A 25684-nucleotide genomic window follows, 5' to 3' on the forward strand; every position below is an offset into this window, starting at 1 on the left:
GGGAACTCTCAACTCCCTCTATCCCTCCAACCAACCTTGTAAATAACGCTATATAGTATATAAAAAGAGATCATGTAACACACTGAAACACTCCTTAAATAGCTCTCTCTGCTGGTAGTTCAACATTCATCTCGGTTAAGAGCAATCATGAGCCACTATGTTGCCCTTGTCTCCCACGTCCTTGGCATCAGGAGCTGGATCTTGGAGGAAGTCTTCATGATGAGAAGCACAAATGACTCACAACTGAAGCAAAAGGCAGCAGCAGATGAAGAACATGCTGAATGCTGTGTTTGCCTGTCGAGGTACGAGGAAGGCGAAGTTGTACGTAAACTCCCATGCCACCATTTGTTTCATCGGGAATGCGTCGATCGGTGGCTGGCTCTGCACCGGCGAACTTGCCCACTTTGCCGCGTGGATATCGACGGGCAACTGGTGAGTGGGCCCGAGGAGCAGCTCTCTGATGATCTTGTCATCTGGTTCTCCTCCTTCCTTGTACCAGGCTTCTAAGGCTCAATTTTCGCACGAGTACGTACATTTTCTTTTTCTTTTCTTGAGAAGAGCAGGAGTAAGTACTTGATGGGTCTCTATATGGATACAAGACCCTATTCCTTTTGTTATGTATTTTACTTCCTTTCCCTTTTTTTGCTTGCTATCGTGGAAGTCACTGTATATATAATATTATATCCCCTTAAGATGGATTTTGAATTATTGGAACAATATGGCATACATTGTGTTGACCCAGGAGACCCTGCACCACCTCCAGAAGAATAGAAATGATCTAAGACCTAATCTTTGAAGCAAGCATGCTTACCCTGCTGAATACATATCGCTTTAAATTTAGAGAATTGATAACGATCAAGATAACTTAACCTCCAATAAATCACAGACCACTAGAATAATTCAATTGCTAATCAAGTGCATAGATAACATATCTTTGTTTGTAGTAGAAGGAAATGAAGAAGAAAATAAAAAATAAAACAAAACAAGTCGCTTCCAGGTTCTGCAGCACTACGGTGCCAAAAGCCATCCCCTCATCTCTTCAAACGAAACCAATTTCAAATCCTCCCCAGAAAAATTGGAGGTTAGCAGCCAAAAGGAGGGGAAAAAAGAAATGAAAAAAAAAAATATAAGAACTGCGCAGAAGGTTCTGAAATACCCAGCCAAGTTTGGTAACGGGATATCACCATAAAAAAGCATCACCATAACCACATTATTGTAACTCTGTCTTCCCCATTTTCCTTTTCTTTTGCTCCTTTTAATTTGCCGATTTCATTTTTTTTTCTTCTTTTTGATGAATCAAGAGATCAGGAGCTTTCTGCCACCCAGAGTCAGATGACTAGATCTTATCTAAACCAGTAAAGTGTTTGCTTGCCTCCACAACATAAACCTTCTTTCAAAATTTTTTGAACATGATAGTTATATGCTATCACTCCTTGGTAAACTTTTAACAGACTCCGATTGATCTGAATCATTGTGTTCATTAGCTTGACTAATCCCATCATGAAGGCCCTCTACCACCTGTGCCTGATTATTGAGATGCCCAGATGCTGATCTCCCAAGAACTACCTCACCACTTGTTGATCTCCTCATACTAAAGTGGTCAGATTGACTCTCCAGCCCGACAGTTCGAAAACGAGCAGCCACAATATCAACATTAGGTGTTGCAGGGGACAGAGGACCAGCAGCAGTAAAATTCTCAGGTTGGGGAAGCACCCAAATCATCCAATCGTTCCGCCGCCTTATTTTGTCACCCTGCATAACAGCTTGTGTAAGGGATAATGGAGAAGGAATGTTAAATCATATCTCCGGAAAAATTCAATCCAGCAAAAGAAATTTATTCGATCTTGGAAGTAAGATTCACAATTAGACAAAAGACAGCAGCAAGAGAGTGTTTATGGGCGATCCCTCATGCCCAAACCTGTTATGTTCTTAAAGCAAGAAGCCTCTTATCAGGGGTTTGTTGGAAGTAAAGCCATAGGTTCTTACGGAATGGCCCACAGTAAACCAACTGATAATAGGCATTCCAGTTGACTAGCTAAATATTAACACCTATCTATTCTGAGAAAAGGATACCTGTAGTTCCACTATGGTTGATAGCTGCATTGTCTCCATTATAAATGCTAGGTTATTTGTTAATTGTTTAACCTGCAAAACATTTCCATAAAGCCATTGCTACGCTGTTATAAATAAACATAAAAGATATGGAATAACTTGACACAATAAAAAATAAAAGGAGGCTACTGAAGAAGTGAGAATGTAGCAAATGATTAGAAAAATTAAGAAGCCTAATTTAGTCAATACAAGCCCTTATGCTAGTATCTGTTCAGGTTTCACAATATCAACTGCTCCAATGAACTGAGCATCATTTACATCCTTCAGTTAAAATTATGTAAATCGATGAAGCAAAATAAGGTAAATTAACTACTTTACACTTGAACAAAAAAGTTTCATCAAAAGAATAGATAGATCAAATGAGAAGATGCAAGATTACTATATTCATTTAGTCAAAAAGAAAAATAATGCCATACCTGCAAGCATGAAATAATGGTTCTCTTAAAAAAGAAGCAATCCAAGGAAGTGACTCCAACAACTGAAAGCTTGGGCATACAGTAGGACAAAAAACTGATGCAAGTATAAAGAAGTGTACCTATGTTTGGGAGGTGACAGCCTGCAGCAATTTTTGACATTGGTTGTTCTTGGGTGGCGACAGGTGAGAGATAGAAAGAGAAGTCTCATAAAAAAATATTTCAGTGGCTGAATATCAGGAACAGCCAAACAGGTTGGGACAAGGATGTAAATGAGACATACCAATAGCAGCAGAACAAATAAATCAGATTGTTTCATGACACAAATTTATATCCTAGGATGTAAATACTGTTAAAGCAGGGAATTTCAGAATGCATCCTAGTACACTAGATTCCCACAAATGTGAGGTCTATGGAGGGAGCCTTGATCCCATGTTTGAAGTGGGAGTCATGACAAATAAAACTAAAAATAAACTGCGTCTTCTATATGTTTATAGACAAAGAATAACAATTCCAACACATCAAATATAAAACATTAGTTTCACACAGATCCCTCATGTTTATGACTTTATTCCACTATTGCAATTAGTTGACTAAATGCTAGTCGATACCAAACTCATGATCTTCTCGTAACGGTCGCAATTAAGTTTTTCATAGAACCTTCCCAACAGTGTGTACATGCTTAGGGAAAACCAAAAAGATATCTCTATGCTTATTAACGCCGCATTTACCTCATAGCTTAAGAAAATTACAACAATAAAAAAAATTAAAAGGATTTTATCTCTATAAATCAAAAGTCAAATAAGGTTACATATTCCTCGGACATACCTAGGATAATGAGTGCTCAATAGTGAAATCAAGTTCGGATAGTTACATTTTCCTCATATATTCTCTCTCTCCTTCCATTGCCTTTGGGATAGATCATTCAAACAGCATCCTTTTAATATCATGTGTCGTAAAGATTATACCATAAATAATTAACTTAAATTAAATTCAATGCCATTCTTCCAAAAATGTTTGATTCAACCTATCACCCACATATCGAGCCCCTTTGTCAATTTTCTTCCTATAAACATTAGACAATAGAAGTCTATATAGTTTCAAAAGAATTTACAGACTTTAATTTTAACTAGGACCAAATCTCTTGCCTATGATCCCTTCTATTTGACATTTTCTTCCTCCTGCAAGTAACCTAAAATATTTTTAGACGAGCATCTATAAGGAGCTTGTTAGTGCTATAATTGTGTTTAATCATGTGACATGGTCATCCTCGCCAACGATAAGATCCATAAATCATTACCCCTAAAATCCTACATTGACGCAAGATAATAGTGCTCATACCGCTGAGGATGCTATGATGATCATCATATCATTAGGTGTAGGGTTGAGGACGACGCTGATGACGAGCAAGCAACAAGGGTAAGAGAATAGACAAGTTAGAGAGAAAGAGGAAAATCATACAACAAAAAGAGAAAATGGGATTAAGAGAATTAGTACTATAAGAAGCAATAAGGCAGTAAGAGAATTGATACATGTAAAGGAAATGGAAATCAAAGACAGGAACATAATGGCTGTGAGATAATTTGGAGTCTTAAAAAACAATGAAGCCTATAGTATTTGAAACTAAACCTAGATCACTATTTAAGTGTTTTGCCAATTTTCAGTAAACTACCAATTTGTTCTGGAATTTTTGGAAAGATGCCCTTTATATATACACGACTATCGGTTATCATAGTTTAGGGATGCATGTAGAGTTGAGGGCATTACATTAGGTTGGTATCAATGCATAAAAGCAATTTTTAGAACTACTATTCATCCTTGATGGCAAAAAAAAAAAAAAAAATAGAACAGATTAGTGCACTTTCAAGAAGGCTCTTGGATTAAGTGGTGCAATGACAATTGAATTTTATTATGTTATTAGTTCTCTGTGGCACTTAAGATTGCCAATTAAAATTATGAGAACAGTGTAAAATATTGAGTTATAGTGTAGGACAATTTGTAATAGTTCCAAATATTGAGTTATCGGTAGAACAATTTAAAGTACTTCTGATTGCCTAATGTATTACAATTATTGATTAACTGAGAGTAGCTCCATATTTGAGTTAGGCAATCCTGGGTTAAATAAACTCAATAGAGGATATTTCTTTGGCAAGTTCTAGTGTTATGAAAAGTAGATATGTTAAACAAATTATATGACAGCTGATATAAACTAAATATTTGATTATATATATATTTGCATGTATATATTATATATCTTCTGTTAATTACATGTTATTAAACTTATTTTCTTACCGAAAATAATATATTATAAGCAAAAGTCACTATTGAAAAAGGATTGGTGTTTATTTTAGAAATATGCTCTCTAGATAGTAATCACATCTAAAAATATCATTAACCTTTTCTCTTCTTTCCAATGAAAACAGTTCTTTTAGTATTGTTAATTCTACTTTAAGGAGCAGGAGCAGCACAAATCTTAAGATCAAAATTTTCGTAAAGACGGGGTAAATGGTAATGACACAAACTCTATAGTTTACTGCATATGTACAACATAAATAATAGAGAGCATCTTCCAAAAAAATCTGGATCAATCGTGACTTTACTGAAAATTGGCAAAAGAACTTATGAAGTGACCTAGGTTTAATTTCTAATAATGATATGGTTCATTATTTTTGAAGAAGACCTCAAAATTATCTCACAGCTGTCATATTCTTCTTATTGTTTTCTTCTTTTCTATTTCTTTTACGAAAATCAATTCCCTTACCAACATACTATGCCTAATATAGTAATAACTTTTGTTAATCCCATTCTTTCACTTCGTCATATGAGTATCATTTTTCTCTCTAACTCATTTACTCTCTCCCCCCTTATTGTTTGCTCATCATTAGTATCATCTTCAATCTTATGCCTAAAGATAGGATCACCACCATTGCATCCACAGCGACATATAGACTATTATCTCGTTTCCATGTAGGATTTTGAGGGTAATGACATAAGCAAGAATGAACATGTCATATAATTAGTCCCACGATTCTAGCACTAGCAAGGTTTGTGTAAATAATCTCTTAAAACTATCTTAGTTACTTGCAAGGAGGAAGAAGATGTTAAAGATTAGGGTTCGTAGGCAAAAGATTTGGTATAATTGAAATTAAAGTTTGTAAATCCTTATAAAACTGATGCAAATATAGTATGAATGCAATGTTTTGGAGAACAATCGACCCAAATAAGTAACTAAAGAAAAATATAGTAAGCAATAACTGATAAGAAGTTAATTGATTAAAATGATCACTACTAGATGGAAGGAGAGAAAACTTCTCAAATAAGACAGTAGCTTCCTCAACTCTTAAATAGGTATATTGATAATAGAAAGGCCTAAAATATGGTGTAAGGAAAGACTTTAGAGTTTAGGTTAACCAATAAATGGAATAGTAGTGCTTTTACTTTGAAACCAAGTCCTCCTCTTCACGTCCGGGCACCCAAAAATTCTCTTTCACTACTGGAATCTTTTGGATAAGAGTAGTAACCAACCAAAAAACTAGAGATTGAAAAAGGAGAGAGTTTAGAGAGGAAGTAGAAGAGATTAGAAGAGAATCTTATGATAGAGTAGGAGAAAGGGAGAGCAAAGGAGAGAAGAAAAAAAACCACAAGGGAGAAAGTAAGAGATCTCAAATAAATCTTGTTTCAAATCGTGCCTTGTTTCTCATGCAATAACCCTTAAATAGGTTAACAACTTTGATTCTAGCTGATTCTAATAGGAACTTATTTTCTAATAGGACTCTAATTATTCATCTTACCTAAATTGACCAACCCAATTTAGGTAATAAATTAATGTGGACATCCCCACATATAAGCTTACCATAACTATCAATTAAGATTCTAATAGAAATTCATTTCCTAATAGGATTCTAATAGAAATTCATTTCCTAATAGGATTCTAATAGAAATTCATTTCCTAATAGGATTCTAATAGAAATTCATTTCCTAATAGGATTCTAATTGATTAAGTCTTACCTAAATTGACTAACCCAATTTAGATAATAACTCAATGCGGACATCCCCCACATATAGGTTTACCATACCTATTAATTGACTAATTCAATTGATTATTTGAATTAAAGATCAACTCAACAAATTAAATGCGAAAATAAGTTGAGCCTAATTAGCTCAATTAGACCCAAATTGAACTCAAGCAATTTTATTTTGGTTAAATTGAAGATGATGCCCACATCAAAAACTATTCGAATTATCTCTTGTCTAATAATTATAGGAACAAAACCAACAAAAAGGCTGTGTGGGTACCCGTAATGATGGATTGAAGTAAACATTTTTGGAAGAAAGGCATTGAAGATAGTTTAAAAGAAATATGTATGATAGAATCTTCAAACACCTGATGTCGAAAGGATGACATTTGAACAAGATATCCCATTTCTAAATGGCAAATTGATTTTATTGCATCTGAAATGCAACTAAGCAAGTTTCTTTAGAGCTTAGATAAAGGAAAACAGATGCAATCCAAGACAGAATTTTGATCCCCGACTCATTCAATGTGTATGATTCCAATAAGCTAATATCTAAATATAATAAATTCAAAAGAGGATTAGCTTTGATGAATGTCAGTTGCTCTTTGGTAGAAATACTTGACCTTAAAAATAAGAGAAGAGAGCAAAGATTAATATGCTAACAAGTCTATTATGCTATGGGAAAGTGTCTTTTATTGTTACATTTTCCTTAGTTAGTTAAATTCTTTATGTCTATTTACTTAAGTTGATTATGTTCTTTAATTGCTTGAGTATTAACAATTGATTTTTTTTCCTCACAAAGACAAGGCTAATAATTTGCACAATAAAAGGGAGAGAATCAAGAAATTCTTAATAGGTCATAGTAACATCTCAGTATTATAATTATTAAAGTCAGATTGCTTCGATCATGATCATTTTGACTTAGACATTTTAACTCAACCAATCATTAAATACACTTTCACAAATAAAGCAAGAAAATTTGGTTATGTCATGACCTCACCGTTGTGGTTGCTGTATAAATAGTGGTCACATGCATCTTGACCTCGTAAGTAATTGGTATTTTTTTCTTGAATATCTGTTGACAGCGTCTCACCATAGTAGTTGACTTTTTCCATTAAGCATTGGATTGCCAATTTAGGAAGTTAAGGGACAATGTAGGTTTACGGATAGATTATAGAGGAGATACTAGATACAATATGCTCATTGCTCATTTATGGTTGACAGCAAAAAAAGGCAAAAGAGAGGGAGAACAACTTTGAGGAGAGAATTGTGCTAGAGCACCCGTCTCTAGGTTTATCCAAGAAGGGAGTATTTAAATTAATAGGTTGGATTCTTGGATTGTGCTTATGGAGGATTGTTTGAGTCTGAGCCCAAGCCTTCATATCTCAAAGCTGCCAAACCTGACGGGCATGAAGCATCAACCAACAGGGAATATAAGAATGAACTATAAACTCAATCAAGGATTGTTGTTCCTTTGGCATGATGCGTGACAGTTAGTTGTTGACACCGCATGGCAAAGAAGAATGAGAGAGGAGAAGAAAGCAAAAGGAGAGGAACTGGTCTAGAAGTCTTCACCGCCACAACACCATCAATCTATTCCAAATCAGTCGAAATAAGGGGCTTCAAATAATCACGCTAGCTTGAGCTCGGTTCAAGTTCGGCTTATGAAGGCTCGATAAAGCTTCGCTCAAAAGTGAGTCGATTCAAGCTTGATTTGCAAAAAACCTCAAAATTAATTTCGAGTCGAGCTTGATGATGAGTCTTATTCGATCAAGCTTGGCCCAAAAATAACAATATAATATTTAATATTATATATAATATATAATACATATGATTAATATGAACTATGAACGTTATATAGTTATATCAACATCAATATTATTATATTAATTCTTATACCTTCACCATTGAATCAATCCTTATTTCAAGTTGGGTCAAACTTGATCGGGCTTGATTTTTAAGCTTGAATTGTTTCATGCTTGAAATTGCACATTGATCAGCTCGTTTGGGTTTGAGCTCAAAATTGGTTGGAACTTGATTATATAATAAGGCTCAAAATTAATTTCATTTCAAGCTTGATTAGATCTTGGCTCAATCAAGCGCAACTCAATTACACCCATATCTGTAATTGTTGCCTTCAATTGCTAAGGAAAGAGGGCTTATACCATGAGAAGTGGAGAAGATGATGGTTTTCTATCATAGCCTATTGGTTCCTATTTTAAGTGATGGTGGATTATCACTTCTGAAGTTGATCCTATTTAGTTGATAATGGATCATGACTTACATAATGGATCTTGATGCTCTACGATCTCAAACCCTTCTCTTCACTTGCTTGTTTTATCCATGGGATTGAAACCCTAGCGATGATCGTTGCTTTTGTCCGACTACTCCAAGCAAGTACAGAAGGCCTTTGATAAGGCTTCATCTTCTCTAGCTTCTCCACACAATGCTAAAAACCCTTTCTTACTCATTCGAAGGTTGTATAAGCCTTTCGAAGGGGTCTCGTCAGCACTCTCTATGTCATGTGCTGACCTAATGTTGGCACGGTACGTGTTAGCTGGCACTACCCATGCCAATTGGCAAATTCGATATCTAGAACTGGAAACCTAACATATAAAATTTGATAGTAGAAATGAGAACCTACCATATAAAATTTGGTAAACTTATCAAAAGATCGAAGAAAAGAACTAAGTGAGATAATAAATCTAGAGCATAATTCTTGAGCTAATTCAACAAAATAATTGTCTACATTAGTATTGCAAGCATACAATAATTATGATGTATCAAACTAACAATTTCATAAAATAAATGATATAGTATATAGTACATGTGCAAATTGTAGAGGCAGGTCAGCAATAGAAAATGTTTAAGGCTTCAAAAAGAACAAATAGAGATAAGGATTGTCTAAAATTTCAACATCTTGAGTCTGATCACCTACATAAAGAACATAATTAGTTTCTCACAGTATGCACAGAGTGAAGCCAGTTAAGCCCATTTGTGAAGTTGATGAATCAAAATTGGTTGATAATAGCAAGGATTCCAGTTTCGGCCGATCCCGAGTGGGATCGACCGAAACCAGCTGGGATCGGCTGGTTTCGGCATGTACACCTTGCAGCTGCAACAGACAGCTGCTGCTGACAGCAACTGTCAGGGAGAGAGAGAGAGAGAGATTAAAAAAAAGAGGGTGAGAGAGAGAGGGAGAAAAAGGAAGAGAGAGTGAGGGAGAGGGAAAGATTAAAAAAAAAAAGGTGAGAAAGAGAGAGAGAAAGATAGGAAAAAAAAGTATGGGAGAGAATGGATATTTCAAACTAACAGTTAGAGGGATAGAAAAAAAGAGAGGGAGGAAAAGAGATTTTTATTATTTCTTATTTTCTTATAATTTTTTCTAAATTTTTAGAAATTTCTCAACATTTTTAATAATATTTAGAATTTTATTTAATTAAAATAGCCCGATCCGATACAGGCGGCCAATACGACCGATACGTATCGTTTTTCTCGACGGCCGATCCCGATCACAATACCGATTTTTGGAACCTTGGATAATAAAATATTGTGAGTGAAAGAAGGAAAACAATGTAGAATCAAACGACGAGGAAAGCAATATGCTTAGAGGCCTCACACTTATTTGGAAGAGAGATCGCAGCGAATAAAAAGGGAACGTGTGTAAGGATGAGTAGAGATTAGAGAAGTTCACAAATAGAAGGACAGTGAAGGAGTGATCCCAAGGGGACTAAACCAATATCGAACCTCATTCTTACCACATGGCAGCTTCCTTAAGATAACTCTCTTCATCATCCAAAGTTCAAAGTCAGAGAAATTCCAGAGGCGTAGATTAAGAAGGTATTAGTGTAAATTCAATAAAACATGAGCTTACAGACAAAACACAGCTGCTGAAAGCAGATCCCTCATTCATCTAAAACAGAGGGCATGACATCAGAAACTGACAATATAATCAGTGCCTCAAAATTTCTGTTGAAAAGAATAGGATTTTGCAACATGGGTTAATTCAATGCTCATCAGATGACACAGGCTTCCTTCCTATAAATAATAGAATCAATATATTCAAAGACCTGTAACATAAAAGAAAATCATACAAACACCTTGAGAATAACCTTACCCTGAAAACATCAACAACAACCTTACCCTGAAAGAAAAATCTTTAGACATGCATAACACCACATGCCTACCTAATCTCTGTTTCTGGTCATAGTAAGATTTAAAAATGTTTGAGCATTTCCATAGCGACAAAACTCGTGTGAGAGTTTCTTCATTCAAAATGGAGGCCATTAGATAAATAGCATACGCTCATACCATAACCTCATTAAAAGCCATAATCTCAACTTGTCATGTTCAGTGAAAGACAAATTTTTTTTTTCAAAATGCATATAGTTGGAAACAGTACAAGTATTACCTATTTAACAGCGACTATTGAGTCTGGCAAGGTGCACAAACCATAAAGGATGTCTGAGATCATGATATATCCAAACACCACTAGTGTTCTCCCTTGGTATAACCTGCATTTTTTTCCTCATAGCATCTTGTACTATCCTCGTGAAAGAATTATTAGGTTACTCATTGTAAAACATTGTCCTCATCTCTCCTGATAAGCTAATACTCACGAAATAAATGCTTGACCCCTCAAATCTGAAACTTGCCCATTCCAAACCTTCTTTCTTGAAATATCTTTTAAATTTCTAGCCAGTTATCTGTAAAGTTTAACGATGTAACACAACTACCCTCCACCATACAGGTTAATGTCCGACCATTGATAAAAAATCTAAAATATCTATATTTAGTTGGAGATCGTTAGCAATTTATAGTAAAAATCTGCATCCTTAATTCAGCACAAAAGAGAGAAGTCAATTTGAGGTATCACCAAAAGATCAATTAAAAACAAAATGTTGACTACCAAGGAGGAAATGAAAATAATATGAAGCTTTTACAACTCACTCTGTTGAAGCCAGCTATCAATGATATTGGAACCCAACCTTGGTCATCCATGTTCTGCCGCAAGAATATGTCCTTGCACAAATTTTCGGAACTGCATTCGTGAGAATGATATATCTTGAGAAACATAAAAAACCATAATCAACCAAGATATCAAGTCTGCAAATAACCGGAGAAACACCTGAAGTAGTAATCTATCTGCTTCAGTAGCAGAGCTCGCTGAGGATCTATTGCTGGAATAATAAAAGCAGGTGGACCAACTGGATGAGAAACAAAAGGTACACCCCTGAGAGTCTCAGGAGGTGGTGGTACATAGTACACAGGAGATGTCACCTCTGCAAGCAGATCGAGCACATTGTCACAACAAACTAATGAGAATTCTGACAGACAATTTAAGGAAACTGTGACATACCAGGGAAGCCCATGGGGTTCCCAAAAGGTCGGGCCTGTGGAGGAGGGCTAATAAAAGGTGGTGGTGGTGCAACAACAGGCAGAGGTGCTCTGATGTAAGGTGGTCGAACGCCCCGCTGCTGCTGCTGCAAATGGATGTCTCTACCAACAAGATTTCGATTGTACCCATCAAAGCCCCCACGCTCCTGATCATGCCTGCCACCATGATGAGCCCCGCTGCCGCCATTGTTACCCCTTCTATTATTGCCACCATATCGCCGGTGATGATCCCCACCGCTCCTATTGCCGTGCTCCCAACTGTTGATGTTTCTGTTGGGTTGGCCGTCTTCCACGATCGCCTGCTTGTCCAGCATTGGTGCCGGAGCCATGTTCTTATTAGATTTCTGGCGCACCGGAGTGGTTTGATTTGGGATCGTGTTAGGGTTTAGATTATTAGTATTTCTCTTCGGGGAAGAAGAGGTCGAAATTGTAGGACCCTAATATCAAGAGAAAAGACACGCATTAAGCTCACAGACGATCAATAGACCAGAATCCCCTTGACTTGTAACATCAAGAATCGACAAGAATCAAAATTGGACGATAAATCTAATCAAATCATTTGAAACGATAATCCCCTAATATCAACAATCGACACACATCAAGAAAACCATGAGGGGATCTAACCGGAGAGGAAGCCAGCGATCCATCCGAGGCCTTCGAGGTGACTTTCCCCGTCGCCGACTCGGACAGCGCGGGCCAGGACTCGGCGCCCATGACCGGGCCCACCTCGATCGCGCCATTCGACGGCCGCTTCCAGGCTGGCTTCTTGACCACAGCTGCAGCGCTTCCGTCCTCCGCGACATTGGCCGGCCCGGGGGACGCGGGACCTGGACCGGGACCGGCATCGATCGGCGATCCGTCGATCTCCACTGGGGTACGGCCGTGGCGGTCAGGGTTCGAGGCCATAACGAAGGAAACACCAAAAAGATCTAGGGTTTCCGCGGAGATGGGAGATGAGAGAGGATTAGGGTTCGGCGGCTCTTGCGGCGGCGGCGGCGGCGATGACGGCGGTGGAGGGTAAGGATTATCAGGAATGCATTGGATTTTGCCAAAAAAATATAGGAGAGGGATCAAGAAGACGTGGATGGGATCGGAGCACGAGAGGAGTCTCTCCCTCGCTCCCTCTCTCCCTCTCTCTCGCTCTCGCTCTCTATCAGACCAGAGTGGCTTTATGCGTCTTGTGAATGGCTTTTGTAGTTGTGTGCTCTCTCTTCTTTTTCCCCTTTTTTTTATTTTTATTTTTTTCTTTCTTTTGCCATTTTCCTTCTCGGAGGTTAGTTGAGAGGAGAGGAGAGGAGAGGAGAGAAGTTTCTTTCCTTGGTTTGCTGGGGAATGTGACAAATATCACTTCTTTTTTACCTAATTTTTTGGGATTTTAAATATTAACATTTTCTTTTCTTTCCTCTCTCTTCTTTTGTCCCCCGAATCTTCTATTTGTACTGGATCGTAAATGCCTAACTAATTTCTTGTCTCTTTTTAAAGAAAAATAGATAAGTGTCCTTATTGTTATTGGTAGAATAGTTGTGTTATACTTAAAATACCTTTTATTTGAACTTAACATTTTTTTCCCTTTTATTTTTAATTTAATTTTTAAAAAAATGTACTCAAAATTTTAAAGTTCATTTTGTATCTATGACTTAATTTAACTTATCTATGCAGTAATTATACATTATAATAATAAATTTCTCAAAAATTAACTTAAGCTCAGCTGGAAATAGGTTGGTTTTAAAAAAAAAAAAAAAGTTTCGATTATTCTCGAATCTTTTTGATTGCATTGTCTCATTGATAGTTCATGAAATAGTTTTGATTCTCCAACAAATAAATGATGTAAAATGATGCGGCTGTCATTAGATTCCAAACTCGTCAATCTTTATAAAATGGCATTCACATTAGTTTGAAAGCAACTCAAAAGAGAGGCAGATATTCTCATTGGCATTCTCAACCAGAAGGTTCATGCTTGTGTTTGCTACCCTTTTGATAACCTTATCACGCAGTGCACTGTGAGAAATTTGAGTACTATGAACTGAATACAAATCTCAAACAGTTGGCGGGCAACTCACAGCTAAAAGATCTAGTAAGCACACCTCAGCCGACTCACTAACTGCATCCCCTTTCTAGTTCTCGGTCTAGTTGAATTGCAGAGAAGAGGTGAAGGTTTGGCCAAATGCCCAGTTTGCTGGAGCTACATCTGGGAATGTTAGCGTCTGCCCATCAGTAGTGGTGAGAGTGAACGAGAGGGATTGGCCATTGAGGTAGCCATTAGACTGCCAATTTGCACCCCAATTCCTTGACATCGCCATCCACCCGGTGTTCGAACCTTTGATCGAAATCGACTGGATCGAGCCGCTTCCGCCGACGTTCGTGACGAGCACCAGCTCGAAGTAGTCTCGCCCGTTCACCGTGAACCTGACTCCGCCTTGTTTCCCGCCGCACGGAACCCTGCATGATGACCCAAAATCCATGACTCAGAATGCTGCAAAAATATTGTAAATATGCAGCTCAAAAGGAGGAGGAGGAAGAGGAAGAGGACAAAAACATCACCTTTGGTACATAACTGGGACAATGCCGGCACGATAGATGCCGATCTTCTCCCACGCCGGCTGAGCCATATCGAAGTGCCGGCGAGGAGGGTTGCACCACCCACCGTCGTCGTTAGGGAGGGCATAATTTGGCGGGCAAAAGTTAGTGGCCGTTATCGTCACCGAAGTCCCCGGCAAGCACCACCGCGAGTCCGCCTGAGAGTTGCACATGATCTTATAACATTCTCCGCACGCAGCTCCGTCGTTAAACAAAGCGGTACTGAGAGCTGCAGTATCGGTCCCGTACCCAGTCGAGTAGAGGTTACCATAACCACAAGCACCGCCTGCAATATATATTAAAACGATCCACTGAGCACAAAGGGTAGCCATGGATGTTAAGATATCAAAGAAATGGTTTAAAACTCACCCATAGTTCCAGAGGCATCACTTCCACCATAGAATGTAGCAGTTGCCATACTCCACCCTGAAGGTGTAAAACCTTCAGCTCTTGCCCACAAGTAGCACACAGAGAGAAACACTAACAACCCAGAAGACTTCACCATCTCCAATCTCAGCTCTCTTCAAGAAAACAAGTAGAGAGATTGGAGTCTAGGTGACATCTTAGCGGTGCTTAAATAGGGAGATTAAAAATAAATAAAAAAAGAGAAGAAAGGCTAATTGAATTCCATCAAACCAAACGCTCTAGCACATGTCAATGTCTGCATCAAATAGGCCATAATTTCCGGGCATTGTGATTCACAGAAGTATTTTACTAATTTTTTCTCTGAGATGCTCTGCTGCCGACTATACTCCTTTCTACAAATTCTGGGAGCTTAGCTAATCCAATCCATGCTCCCCAGTGTCTTCATTTGGACTGTAGTCTGGAATATTTTACATCTCATATGTGAGGAGAATAATTAGTATAGATTAAGGACTTGTTAACTAGATGTTTCACATGATCATGTTGATCTCTGACTCCTTAAGCACATGGTTAACTGATAATATAGAGATTAAAGGTGTCATTTGGAAGAGGAGAGAGGAAATGCTACTGCTGTTCATACTAAGGTAAAGACTTGTTAGCCTAAAGTTTTTTTTTTTAAAAAAATTTACTAATAAGTATCTAACATCTATGTTTACGGGGAATTAATAATCTATAGGACTCAAAGGGCTTTCATAATTATGATCTATAAGCTATAACAACTATCATCTTAAATTAGTGAAGGATTAGACCCAAGAATCTTTTGCGGCGATCTGCCGTGAAGCTTAAACTAATGGATTTAGGGTCCATCCACGTGGGTCTTCGTGGTCCAATGAGGAGACGACACGATTGTTACTTCTAGAAGAGAAAAAGAAAGACCATGACAGTTGATACCACCCAAAGGTTGACTAGTATAAATTGTTATACACCACGAATAGATCTCTTCGGAGAAACAAAAGTGAGCATTACTTGCGACGTTGACCGTGCATTTATTGGTTAAAGGTTTCTGGTATTTAATGATCACATGACAATATATTTAATGATCACATGATCAATATGCAAGTTCTCCAAACTCAAAAGTCAAATGCATAATCTTGAAGCAAGTGCCATAACGGCGAAATTAACTACAAATGAGTTCATAATAAAAAGGTCATTCATTAGTTACACTTGCACACAAGGAAGGAAGAAAGAAAAGAAATGAAAAGGATCAAATTCTTCCAACAATTGAAGTGTTACAGTGAGCATTGCTGGAAGAATAGTGAAGATCACTTTACAGCGGTTCTAAAGGTTGGCAGATGAGCTAATTTAACTGCCAACAGTCTCTCAAGGAGCACCCAGTGTTGCAGGAAAGGCATCCAAGAAATCTCTGCCGCCATTGTTGTCTTCTGATCGACTAATAGCGAAAGCAACTTCAACTTTTGCTTGGAAATTTTGCGGCGTAGTATTGGGGAGTCTGGATTGAGGAGAAAGAAAAGAATCAGGAGGTCAGTAAAAAGAGATACAATATGGCCATAGATTGTGGATAAAGAGGAGACAAGAACAGATTACCAGATAGCTTGCTGTAATCATCTTTCCTGCAAACCATCTACCATGGAGCGCCCGCTGTGCAGCCATGGCTGAAGCGATACTATCAAACCGCAGATAAACGAAGCCAGCAGTCATCCTGTCTCCACCAAGGATTATCATAGCGGGAAAAAAATACTAGCTGAGAGCAGTACGTATATACACATGATGCATAACTTACAAAAAAGAATTAAAATAGATCATAACTTACTTGTCCACAAAAATGTGTTTCACTGTACCAAATTTGGAACATTCAGCTTCAACATCATCTTTAATATCTAAATCAAAATCAGGTTCGGTCTGCAAAAGTAAGCATTACAGCTGTCCGTTAGGTAAAACAGCAAAGGAGGCATTTAAAAGACAAAGTGGGGATAGAGACTGAGGGGAGCGCTAATGCAACCCAAAATTGCAAACAAATGTTAGAACATATGATCAAATTTAGATTAAATGAATTCAGCAATACAAAAAATAAAAGCAGTAAATGATAAGTTTTATATTAAAAAATAAGCAAGATTAAATTCAATTCAACTTAAACTAAACAAACTAGCAGATCTGAAATTTATAACTAAAAGATAAAGCCAAAGAGAACAGCCCACTAACCTGATCTAACCTAGCCCAAGTTGACTACCTAAACTAATAACTGATCCAATAGCAAAATGGTGTGTGGACATCCCCCACACATTAGGCTAATATTATAATTGTTCAAATAAAGAAAGTAAATATAGTAAATAATCTAATTGAAAAGTAATCACATCAAGCTCTGAGAAGCCTAACTAACCTCCACACTTGGATCAAACATATTCTTCAGCAACAAACAATCCGTGGGAGTAGCAACCTCAAAAGATTGCATGCTTGGGTTAGGAACTGGAAGAAGACCTAGAGTTGATAAGCCTCCAACAGTAGGCAACACAGGCTGCAGCAGAGGAGAAGCCAACGGAGGAGTACCAAGAACAGATGTTGGTAAGGAGAGAGGAGCAGTATTGGCAACAGGAGCAACAACTCCACTAGCAATACTGCAGAACAAAGGAAATGTTTAATAGAATGATTTAATATTTTTGGAATTAACATATAGAACGAAATGCAGCTTAAATGGAATCTTTTTTCATTCAAAAGTTAATAAGCTCCAAGAAAGTGGGAAACATAACTTTTAGCAGAAAATACATTTCCAGATTATCTAAAATCCCTGTTGCACCGTACCTGGTGGTAATGCCACTTCTATCCAACTTCTGCATGAGTAAAGCTCTAGAACTAGCATTGAGTGCCTGCAGATGAATCACCCATATCATACTATCAGAAGGAAGAATTAGGCAAATACAATAACAAGTATATATATTGCAGTCACATTTTATCTAATGATATCTCCTGGTATTGTAGCTTCTATAAATTAATAGAACAGAAGATTAAAAATAAACAAATCAATGATCAAACATGTGGAAGGGAAGTAAAATGATATTGCAATTAAAATCTACATTAAGCTGCTTCAGTATAGTCTTATTACCATAGGCTAGAATAACAAGCATAACATCCTCTGCATAAGGATGTCAGAGAAGATCATGTATGTTTAAACCTTTTTTTTCCTATTCTAAAATTTATTTAAATATTCCCTACTATATATCAAGTATCTATCCAACTAAAGGTCCCCGCCTTTTTAATATGTGATGGCAAAAGATCAGAAAATTACCAGAAAAATAATTCAAAATATAAACAAAGAAAAGAGAAAAGAAAAGATGCAAACCAAGCCTTCACCCTCATCATCATCTAAATCTCCAGCATTTGTGTTAGCATCTTGAACACCAGCTTGTTCTGTTACAGCTGATACCTGAAAAAAAAAAATTCAGAGGAACATCAAACTGTCCTCCGCCATCCAAATACCAACACTAAGAACAAATTAGTTCAGGATAAAGAGACTACCTTGATAATCCTGCCAGCAATGTCAAGTTGCCCATTTAAACTCTGCGCAGCTTTTGCATCTTCAAGGCGAGCAAACTATAATTAAGCATCAATACATCATGATCCATGTGCCAGCTGTTTGAGAAGAATAAAACAATACTTTTGATAAAAAAGGTACTTGCCTGAATAAAACCAAAACCTTTGCAAAGCCCAGTCAATGGGTCAACAGGCAATTGGATGAGCTCCACTTGGCCAAATGGTTCAAAAACCTAAAAAAAGCCATCCAAAGTCAGAGGAGGAAGCAGTGAAATATGATGCAAAACATAAAGAATCGATTTGAACTACACATAAGCGGTCAACAATAAGGAATATATTATGCAACTAACCTGTCGAAGTTGATCCTCAGTGATGTTGGAGTGAAGATTGCCAACATACAACTTTCTTGCTCCACCTGAAGCAGCACTCCCAGTAGCAGTATTTGACTGCACAAGATTCTTTTCTGCTTCTGAGGGCTTTACCATTACTGGTTGACCAAGAAGCGGCTGACCAGAAAGAGCTATTGCCATAGGAACTGACATCACATCATAAAACTCAATGTACCTGAAATATCAGTTTGGATAAAAATAATAAAATATTTTCCTCAAAATTAATAATTAATAATATAAGCTTCATACGAGAACAGTGATTCTGACATATTAATAAAATTAAAAAAATTAACAAAAAAAACTCAGCAAACATTTCCCTTCAATTCATGTATTACAAAAGAGAAAAATAGTGATAAAAAAATTATAAGATAATTCATACCCAACTCCTTTAGACCGCCTTGAATTTCTATCCATGATAAGACGGACATCCCGTACCTAAATAGTAAAGACAATCATTAATTAATTATATTAAAATGCCTGAATGTGAAATTTTATCTGAGTTCTAAGATCTAACCTTTCCAGCCCTTGAGAAGAACTCGTAAACATCTCTTTCGTCAGCCTTCAAAGAGAGCTATAAGTACAAAATATGTTTCATTCAATGAGATGTTACATAAGGAAATATAATCAAGTACTCCTATTAAGATAGAATTGACAAAGAAAAAATGTATAAGAACATTCTAAAAGGAAAACCTGATAAGCAAATACAGTTCTCTGATCTCTTTCTGGATCAGCCTCTGGTTCTGCAACTTCTTCTTTCTTTTCTCTATAGCGTCTGCATGAAAGATGAGGATATTTCAGCAAAGAAATAAAATAAAATAAAAGAATCAAGTTTATCATAAAATTATTTCAACATAATGAAGGGCAAAGAGAAGAACAAAAAATGAAAAAAAAAAACAGATTTAGAAAAATATGCTGTCTTCGTATTTAAATGTCCTGTTCAAATGATATGGATGCCTCAATGAGAACATTGAAAAATTCTCAAGAAAATTTAACAGTTTCTCTATAGTAATGCATAGGAATGTTACGTAACCCACTGACAGCTGTAAAACTAAATTTAATAATCAGCACTCAGCAATAACTTATAGCACCAGCATCAGTAAGCAGAGAAGGAAGAAAAATAAAATTAGTGGAACAAAGTCTCAGAAGCAATATTTAATAGAACTGCAAACGACTAAGCATTAAGTTGAAGACTAAAGGTATCTCGGAACACCAGAAAAAGACACTGAAATAGTACAACCAAGGTGTTTATATCATCATTAATTGTTATCACTCTTAAAAAACATTTATTAAGAACCACATGGAGCATGCTAATATTTATATCGGGTTGTACCTTTCAAAACTGCATTGCTGAAATTTGATAATTGAAATATATGATCGTATTCATCTGCAGTTATATATTAAACAAGTAAGAAATGCATCTGAAGTCCTCAAAATTTGGTTTCTTGACCTGTTTATGACTAGTAATTGACAACTAGCATAGGGAACCTCAAGCTTGTGGAACTAAAGAGTGAAAGATGATAGAAGAGAAGCATTTCACAAATGTCCGACTCTAGAATAAAATATGCACATCCAGCCTAAATTACAAATGCAATAAATGCATATAATGGCGAAGGACAGCAGCATATTGATCAATTCTAAATCATGGGATGAACAGTATAGTGATGCATAAAATGAAACTGGAAAAACTTAAAAGATGACAAAGAACAGGAGAAAAAGTCATTTGATTTGAGGAAGTGCTTTCTATAACTATCAGAAGTATACAAATGTTAGGATGTAACAAAGAGATAATGGCTAAAGAATAGGCTGGAACCTAAGCTGTTGGAAGGTAAGATTCAAGAGGTGATAACCACTAAAAGAATCACATCAGCTTACAAATTACGGAAAAGTGGACTTTTACAAAATAGAACTAGCAGACCATGGAATTGACCTCTAAACAACCCAATTTGGGACATATAGGTATATTCTCATGCAATGGAAGAACATCAACAAGAGAAACTTGTAACAACATCTCCTGCAAAAGAGGATTAAGAAAAAAAAAAGAAAAGAGGTTGTCTTTGCAGCAGACTGAACACCCATTTCCTCATAAGCATCAGAAGATGCAATGCTTCAGTGAAAAGCCCAAAATTCCCCTCACCAGCATTTCTGCAACAGAGCAAATACAGTTCAGCTATCTTGTTCTGAGGTGCAGGAAAACTATAATCACAAGATGACATCATCAATGATCTCCAAAACCTCCGGATCTAGCCAGCCCAGTCTTCATATGACAACTTATCTAATAAGTGTAAATTTTCAAGACCCACGACCTGAAATCCTGAGTCAGGCTCAGTTGCCAGGGCCACCTGAAGTTTGCTCTAGCATATCTGCGAGTTCCCATACCAATGTTCAATATTCAGATATTCAACGATCATAATTTAGTAGAAAGCTACATAACTGAACAGTAGCATCTACCAGATTTAATGTCAAAATTAATAGAACAAATACCCTGCTACCAATAATTCAATTCCCATGTCACCAATACTTATTTGTGCAAATTATAAGAGCTCTATGACAAGAAGCAGCTTGCCTTATTGAAATCGAAAAAAAGGAAGAAAGAGAGAAATAGGAAAAGGATGGTGGTAGGGGGACTTAATACTTGTACATATGTCGATTTACAAGGATGTTACAAAGCTCTCAACCTGAGAGGCTACACACCCAATAAAGCCACATGCGCATGCATGGCCAACTAAAATTCTTAATTCCCTATAAAGACAGAGCCACAATACAATCGTTCTCACATAATAATTCAAACTAAAACCAATTTCTTCAAGATGCTCCTATGATATTTTTGCAAGCTTAGACAGAAAGAAACCAATGAAAATACCATTATCAGCAAAAGGTGAGTAGTGCAAGTAACATTAATATATGAATTGATGGAATATATATATCAAAACTCATCAAGTAGCTCATATAGGCTGGCTGTTTAACCTATTGGTACAAAACTAGAGAATCTCAGGTGTTTGTCCCTTAAGATTTAAATGATTATCGAGTGGTAAAAGTTCTTTCTCCCAATCTTTTAATTCATCAAAATCACACACAATAAGCTCGTTTCCCCAGCATCATTATATTTCACATGATTAAAAGAACGAACTTTTCGATTGAATGAATAAGAACGATAAGAGAATTGGCACCTGAGATCGCGGTCTCTATCTCCATGCTCCCTTGATCTGTACTCCTTCTCCCTGCTCCTCTCCCTGTACCGCTCTTCCTCCTCCTCCCGACGCCTCTCCGACCGGCTCCTGCTCCTTCGGGACCGCTCTCTCTCACGATCCCTTTCCTTATCCCTATCGCGCTCTTTCTCCCGCTCCCGCTCCCTACTCTTCTCCCTTTCCCTGTCCCTACTCTTCTCCCTCTCCCTGTCGTCCCGAGAGGACTCCCTGGGCTCCCTCCCGCTCCTGTGCCGCTCCCGCTCGCCTCGCTCCGACGACGACCGGTGCCGCGAAGAGCCGCGCTCTCGTCTTCTGTCGCCATCGTCCTCCGACCTCGACCGCTTCGAGCGGTGGTCGCCGTCGCGGTCGGACTCGCTCCGGCGCTTGGAGTCACTGCCCCGTTCCTTCTCTTTGGTCCCATTAGACTGCGGCTTGGGATCCTCCACCGCCTTCTCTAAGTACTCGTACTCGTCGAAATCCATCTTGATCGGAGCTCGTGGTAGCGATGCTACGGAAGCCCTAAAAAGGAAAGGAAGCGAGATCGCGGCAAAACCCTGGGTTTGGCTGGATAAAACCATTTCTCTAAAAGAAAATTAAAGCCTAGAACGTTCTGGGTTAAGGCCGAGCCCAGTAGGCCCATTAAGCCCAACTCGAGCTGCCAAAACCCTAACGCTGTTCTTAATCGGAAAAGAAGGAATTTTTCTTCCCTACTCTCCCAGACTCGAACTCCACCCGGGTCTCAACTTGGATCGAGACGTGGAGAAGAAGAGTGGTGGCAAAAGAATGGCGCTGCAAAAAGCGACGCTGTATCGCCGAGGTTTCTTCCTCTCCTCGAACCCCGCGACGATTTCAATCCTCAAGCATCGTTTCCACTCGGGTAAAATTTTCCCTCGGTTCCTCCGAATCCTACCTCTTCGCTGATAGAGCTTTCTCCTTGACGTAGTTCCATTTAGAGTTTATCTTCTTCATTTATGATAAGAAGCATCGATTTTTTGTGCATATTTGCAATTTTCTGAATGTAATAATCTTCAAACGTAAGCAGGTGATAGCAACAATAACTCTTTCGAGAGTGCGGATGACTTCGAAAGGCGTTTATTTGGCGATATCGACAAGAGTTCAAATACTGATTCCTTTTTCCGGAAACTTGATAAGCTTGAAAGAGCTCATGGAAGATCCAACCTGGGTTCCAGATCGGGCGAAGGTGGTGATTCCCGATTTATGGATGGTCTTGGTGAAAGCTTTGATTCGCTGGCAGATGGTATGGATGAGAAATTGGAGAATGCGGCTCGCACGTTCGTTTGTACTGATGAGATCCATAATGAAGATTATGCCTTCAGGCCAGATGTTACCTTTAGACCAGGAACAACTTACACTACTAAGGTAAGATGCGTTGCATTATCCAATGTAGTTGTCTGAATGTTACAAGGGATTTGATGTACTTTGTTTGGCAGTTATTTTTTATGAATGCTTGTTCATTACTTACTTTGCGGTCAACTGCTTGTAGGATCTTGATCTTACAAAGCCTGCAGTATCAAAAAGTTTCAAAAGATACGAGTTTGAAACGACTACAGCAGAGGTTTTAAAGAAAGCCGATTTCAGGGTGAGTTTTAAAAATGGTGTGAAGTTTATGGTATCCATATGAAATTAGTTGGTGTCGCGTTTCCTTTGAATAGTGTATCTGTAATTCTGCATGAACTTCACAAGTTGAGGTCACTAAATTAAAACATTTGGGAGAATTTGGGAGATGTAGCCTTACCCCATCATTTGGGAGAATTTGAAGCATAAGCAATTTAATTTATAAAAAAAATTATAGCCAGCCATGCACTTTAATTCTTTGATTTTTTTTCTTTGACCTACTTCCTTGAATTTTAAGCATAGTTGGAAATTTATTTGTTTAACTCGGCCATATTTTGAATTCTGTGGATAGAAAAGTGAATATAAACTACACACACAAGCATACATGTATGCACATGCATATATGTATGCAATATGCAACTATTTGGGTAGAAAATTGTTCAAGGGTGTTGCTTACTTTCTTTAGATAGTATCTTCTGTAACCTTATGTCATGTTTTGAAATTCCTATTCTAACATTTGATCTCATATGATGCAGAATGTGAGATTCCTCTCGAAATTTCTTACAGAAGCAGGAATTATCATTAAAAGAAGTCAGGTAAATACTGCAAAAGTTCTCTTCACTGTTCTTCAAGAAAGAAAAGGAGGAAAAGAATACATGATTCTTGTTGTAACTGTATTAAAAGGACTCAGCTCTTGAGTAAGGAGGCAAATGCATATCGAATAATAAACAGATAACTAATGATACTAGCTATTTGGGTCATATAGGATGGTTATTTATCAGATAACGCATAAGAAGAATCCTACTAAAAACACTTACAGTGTATATCCGTGTTCAATTGGCTCACCATGTCTCACAAATGATGATGTGCAATGGGGATTGGCTTGTGGTGATAGCCAACATTTGGATGAAGGTTCAGTTTGGGCAGAACTGATTATTAGACATGGAACAGTTGTGTTATATACTCATGCCATTTAATAGTTTGTATTAAATAAAGTATCAGTTTGCCTTGAACATTGTAGGGTAGTGCTCATGAGTTGTCAGCTATAACGTTCGCTGGTGATGTTGATACAATTTATGACCTTTTTTAAAGATAGTTCTAGGCTTGACTTCAGTTTAGGATGGGGCAGGAGGGCTGTCTATGTTGAATGTTAGCATTTTTAATGATTCGATATACAAGGATGTCTAATTGTAGAAATTGAAGAGTAGGCGTGATGAAAAGAAAATATGATATTTGGCTTCAAAATTGCCAAATAAAAGAAATATGGTGGTCTCTACGTCCATAATCCGTACTATCTTATTTTTTACTCGCATCAAGTAGATAGTTGCAATTATATAGTACCAGAAATTATGCATTTTCTTAAAATTTGAAGTATTTGAAACCAAGATGAACTCATTTCTGATTCTTCTATGCAGACCCGTATAAGTGCTAAGGCTCAGCGGAAGGTTGCCAGGGAGATTAAAACTGCACGAGCTTTTGGTCTAATGCCTTTCACTACCATGGGTACAAAGCCATTCGTTTTTGGAAGAAATATGAAAGATGAAGATGATGATTATGAGTTTGAGCCGTATGAAGCAAATGTAGCCACTGCTGAGCCATTAGAAGAAATCTGATAGACTACCTTAAGACCTGCAGTCTATAGCTTTATACCCAGATCAAACTGCACTATTGAGGCCATCTCTGGAACTCTGGAGATTTCATCAGCAATATTAAATTTAGAGCATTGTGTAGAGTGCACTAAAGTTGTGAGATGGCTAAAATATGGCTAGTTAACAGAAGCCAGAGTGCTTTATTTATCATAATCCTTGTATTTGGATGATCCCTTAAGTTACCTGTTCTATAATTTTGACAGCCAAACCTTGAACAAGAATTTATTCAATAGCATGACCGAGTTGCATCTCTTCCTTTTATCTATGTTTTGTCTAAGATAATTCTCGTACTCTTCTGGTGGCGACCAGTTCGCTCAGATGACCCCATTTCTTCAGGTGAATCTAGTGGAAGAAGGATTTCACATCATCATATTGAAAAGCTTAAGCTTGTAGCCTAGAAATTAGCATGACGGCTTAAATTTGGTACGTGACTCGGAATAAACAATACACTAGGAATATACA

General features: G+C 37.5%; 4 protein-coding genes across 5 annotated transcripts; 1 reads left to right on the forward strand and 3 right to left on the reverse strand.

The window, feature by feature from the left end:
- Window positions 1–865: 865 nt before the first annotated feature.
- LOC140798591 (la-related protein 1C) lies at window positions 866–13299 on the reverse strand. Of its 2 annotated transcripts, XM_073152482.1 has the most exons (6): window positions 12563–13299; window positions 11901–12375; window positions 11670–11823; window positions 11492–11582; window positions 2074–2145; window positions 866–1752 (listed from the first exon to the last, which is right to left on the reverse strand). In XM_073152482.1, exons 1-6 carry the CDS (start codon window positions 12842–12844, stop codon window positions 1417–1419), a joined length of 1410 nt encoding a protein of 469 aa, XP_073008583.1. In that variant the 5' UTR covers window positions 12845–13299; the 3' UTR covers window positions 866–1416. The 2 variants fall into 2 exon arrangements, with proteins under 2 accessions (XP_073008583.1, XP_073008584.1); XM_073152483.1 differs by lacking the exon at window positions 2074–2145.
- A 388-nt stretch (window positions 13300–13687) lies between these two features.
- LOC140799040 (expansin-A1-like) lies at window positions 13688–15425 on the reverse strand. The gene is made up of 3 exons (XM_073153151.1): window positions 14885–15425; window positions 14480–14801; window positions 13688–14377 (listed from the first exon to the last, which is right to left on the reverse strand). The coding sequence occupies exons 1-3, from the start codon at window positions 15018–15020 to the stop codon at window positions 14065–14067; spliced, it is 771 nt and encodes a 256-aa protein (XP_073009252.1). The 5' UTR covers window positions 15021–15425; the 3' UTR covers window positions 13688–14064.
- Window positions 15426–16029: 604 nt separating this feature from the next.
- On the reverse strand, window positions 16030–22577 carry LOC140798615 (uncharacterized). The gene is made up of 13 exons (XM_073152542.1): window positions 21981–22577; window positions 19504–19585; window positions 19328–19384; window positions 19193–19248; window positions 18775–18988; window positions 18571–18657; window positions 18410–18484; window positions 18234–18317; window positions 17696–17760; window positions 17277–17511; window positions 16710–16798; window positions 16484–16598; window positions 16030–16388 (listed from the first exon to the last, which is right to left on the reverse strand). The coding sequence occupies exons 1-13, from the start codon at window positions 22574–22576 to the stop codon at window positions 16347–16349; spliced, it is 1797 nt and encodes a 598-aa protein (XP_073008643.1). The 5' UTR covers window position 22577; the 3' UTR covers window positions 16030–16346.
- Window positions 22576–25483, forward strand: LOC140798616 (uncharacterized). The gene is made up of 5 exons (XM_073152543.1): window positions 22576–22875; window positions 23041–23378; window positions 23503–23598; window positions 24110–24169; window positions 24989–25483. The coding sequence occupies exons 1-5, from the start codon at window positions 22782–22784 to the stop codon at window positions 25184–25186; spliced, it is 786 nt and encodes a 261-aa protein (XP_073008644.1). The 5' UTR covers window positions 22576–22781; the 3' UTR covers window positions 25187–25483.
- The last annotated feature ends 201 nt before the right edge of the window (window positions 25484–25684 follow it).

Source organism: Typha latifolia, chromosome 12 (assembly GCF_019914945.1).
Source record: "Typha latifolia isolate L0001 chromosome 12, TyphaL0001v2, whole genome shotgun sequence".
NCBI classification, from domain to species: domain Eukaryota; kingdom Viridiplantae; phylum Streptophyta; class Magnoliopsida; order Poales; family Typhaceae; genus Typha; species Typha latifolia.

Bases quoted from the DNA above. Each gene is read 5' to 3' on its own strand.
- LOC140798591 (XM_073152482.1), bottom strand. From the start codon at position 12,844: ATGGCCTCGAACCCTGACCGCCACGGCCGTACCCCAGTGGAGATCGAC. The intron at 12,376-12,562 runs GTTAGATCCCCT...TCTTGATATTAG, and splicing joins GATCGCTGGCTTCCTCTCCG to GGTCCTACAATTTCGACCTC. The intron at 1,753-2,073 runs GTATCCTTTTCT...GCTGTTATGCAG, and splicing joins CAACCATAGTGGAACTACAG to GGTGACAAAATAAGGCGGCG.
- LOC140799040 (XM_073153151.1), bottom strand. From the start codon at position 15,020: ATGGTGAAGTCTTCTGGGTTGTTAGTGTTTCTCTCTGTGTGCTACTTG. The intron at 14,802-14,884 runs GTGAGTTTTAAA...TATATATTGCAG, and splicing joins TGATGCCTCTGGAACTATGG to GCGGTGCTTGTGGTTATGGT. The intron at 14,378-14,479 runs GTGATGTTTTTG...GTCATCATGCAG, and splicing joins GTCCCAGTTATGTACCAAAG to GGTTCCGTGCGGCGGGAAAC.
- LOC140798615 (XM_073152542.1), bottom strand. From the start codon at position 22,576: ATGGTTTTATCCAGCCAAACCCAGGGTTTTGCCGCGATCTCGCTTCCT. The intron at 19,385-19,503 runs GTTTTCCTTTTA...TTGTACTTATAG, and splicing joins GAACTGTATTTGCTTATCAG to CTCTCTTTGAAGGCTGACGA. The intron at 18,485-18,570 runs GCAAGTACCTTT...GCTTAATTATAG, and splicing joins AAGGTTTTGGTTTTATTCAG to TTTGCTCGCCTTGAAGATGC.
- LOC140798616 (XM_073152543.1), top strand. From the start codon at position 22,782: ATGGCGCTGCAAAAAGCGACGCTGTATCGCCGAGGTTTCTTCCTCTCC. The intron at 22,876-23,040 runs GTAAAATTTTCC...AAACGTAAGCAG, and splicing joins CAAGCATCGTTTCCACTCGG to GTGATAGCAACAATAACTCT. The intron at 23,599-24,109 runs GTGAGTTTTAAA...CATATGATGCAG, and splicing joins TAAAGAAAGCCGATTTCAGG to AATGTGAGATTCCTCTCGAA.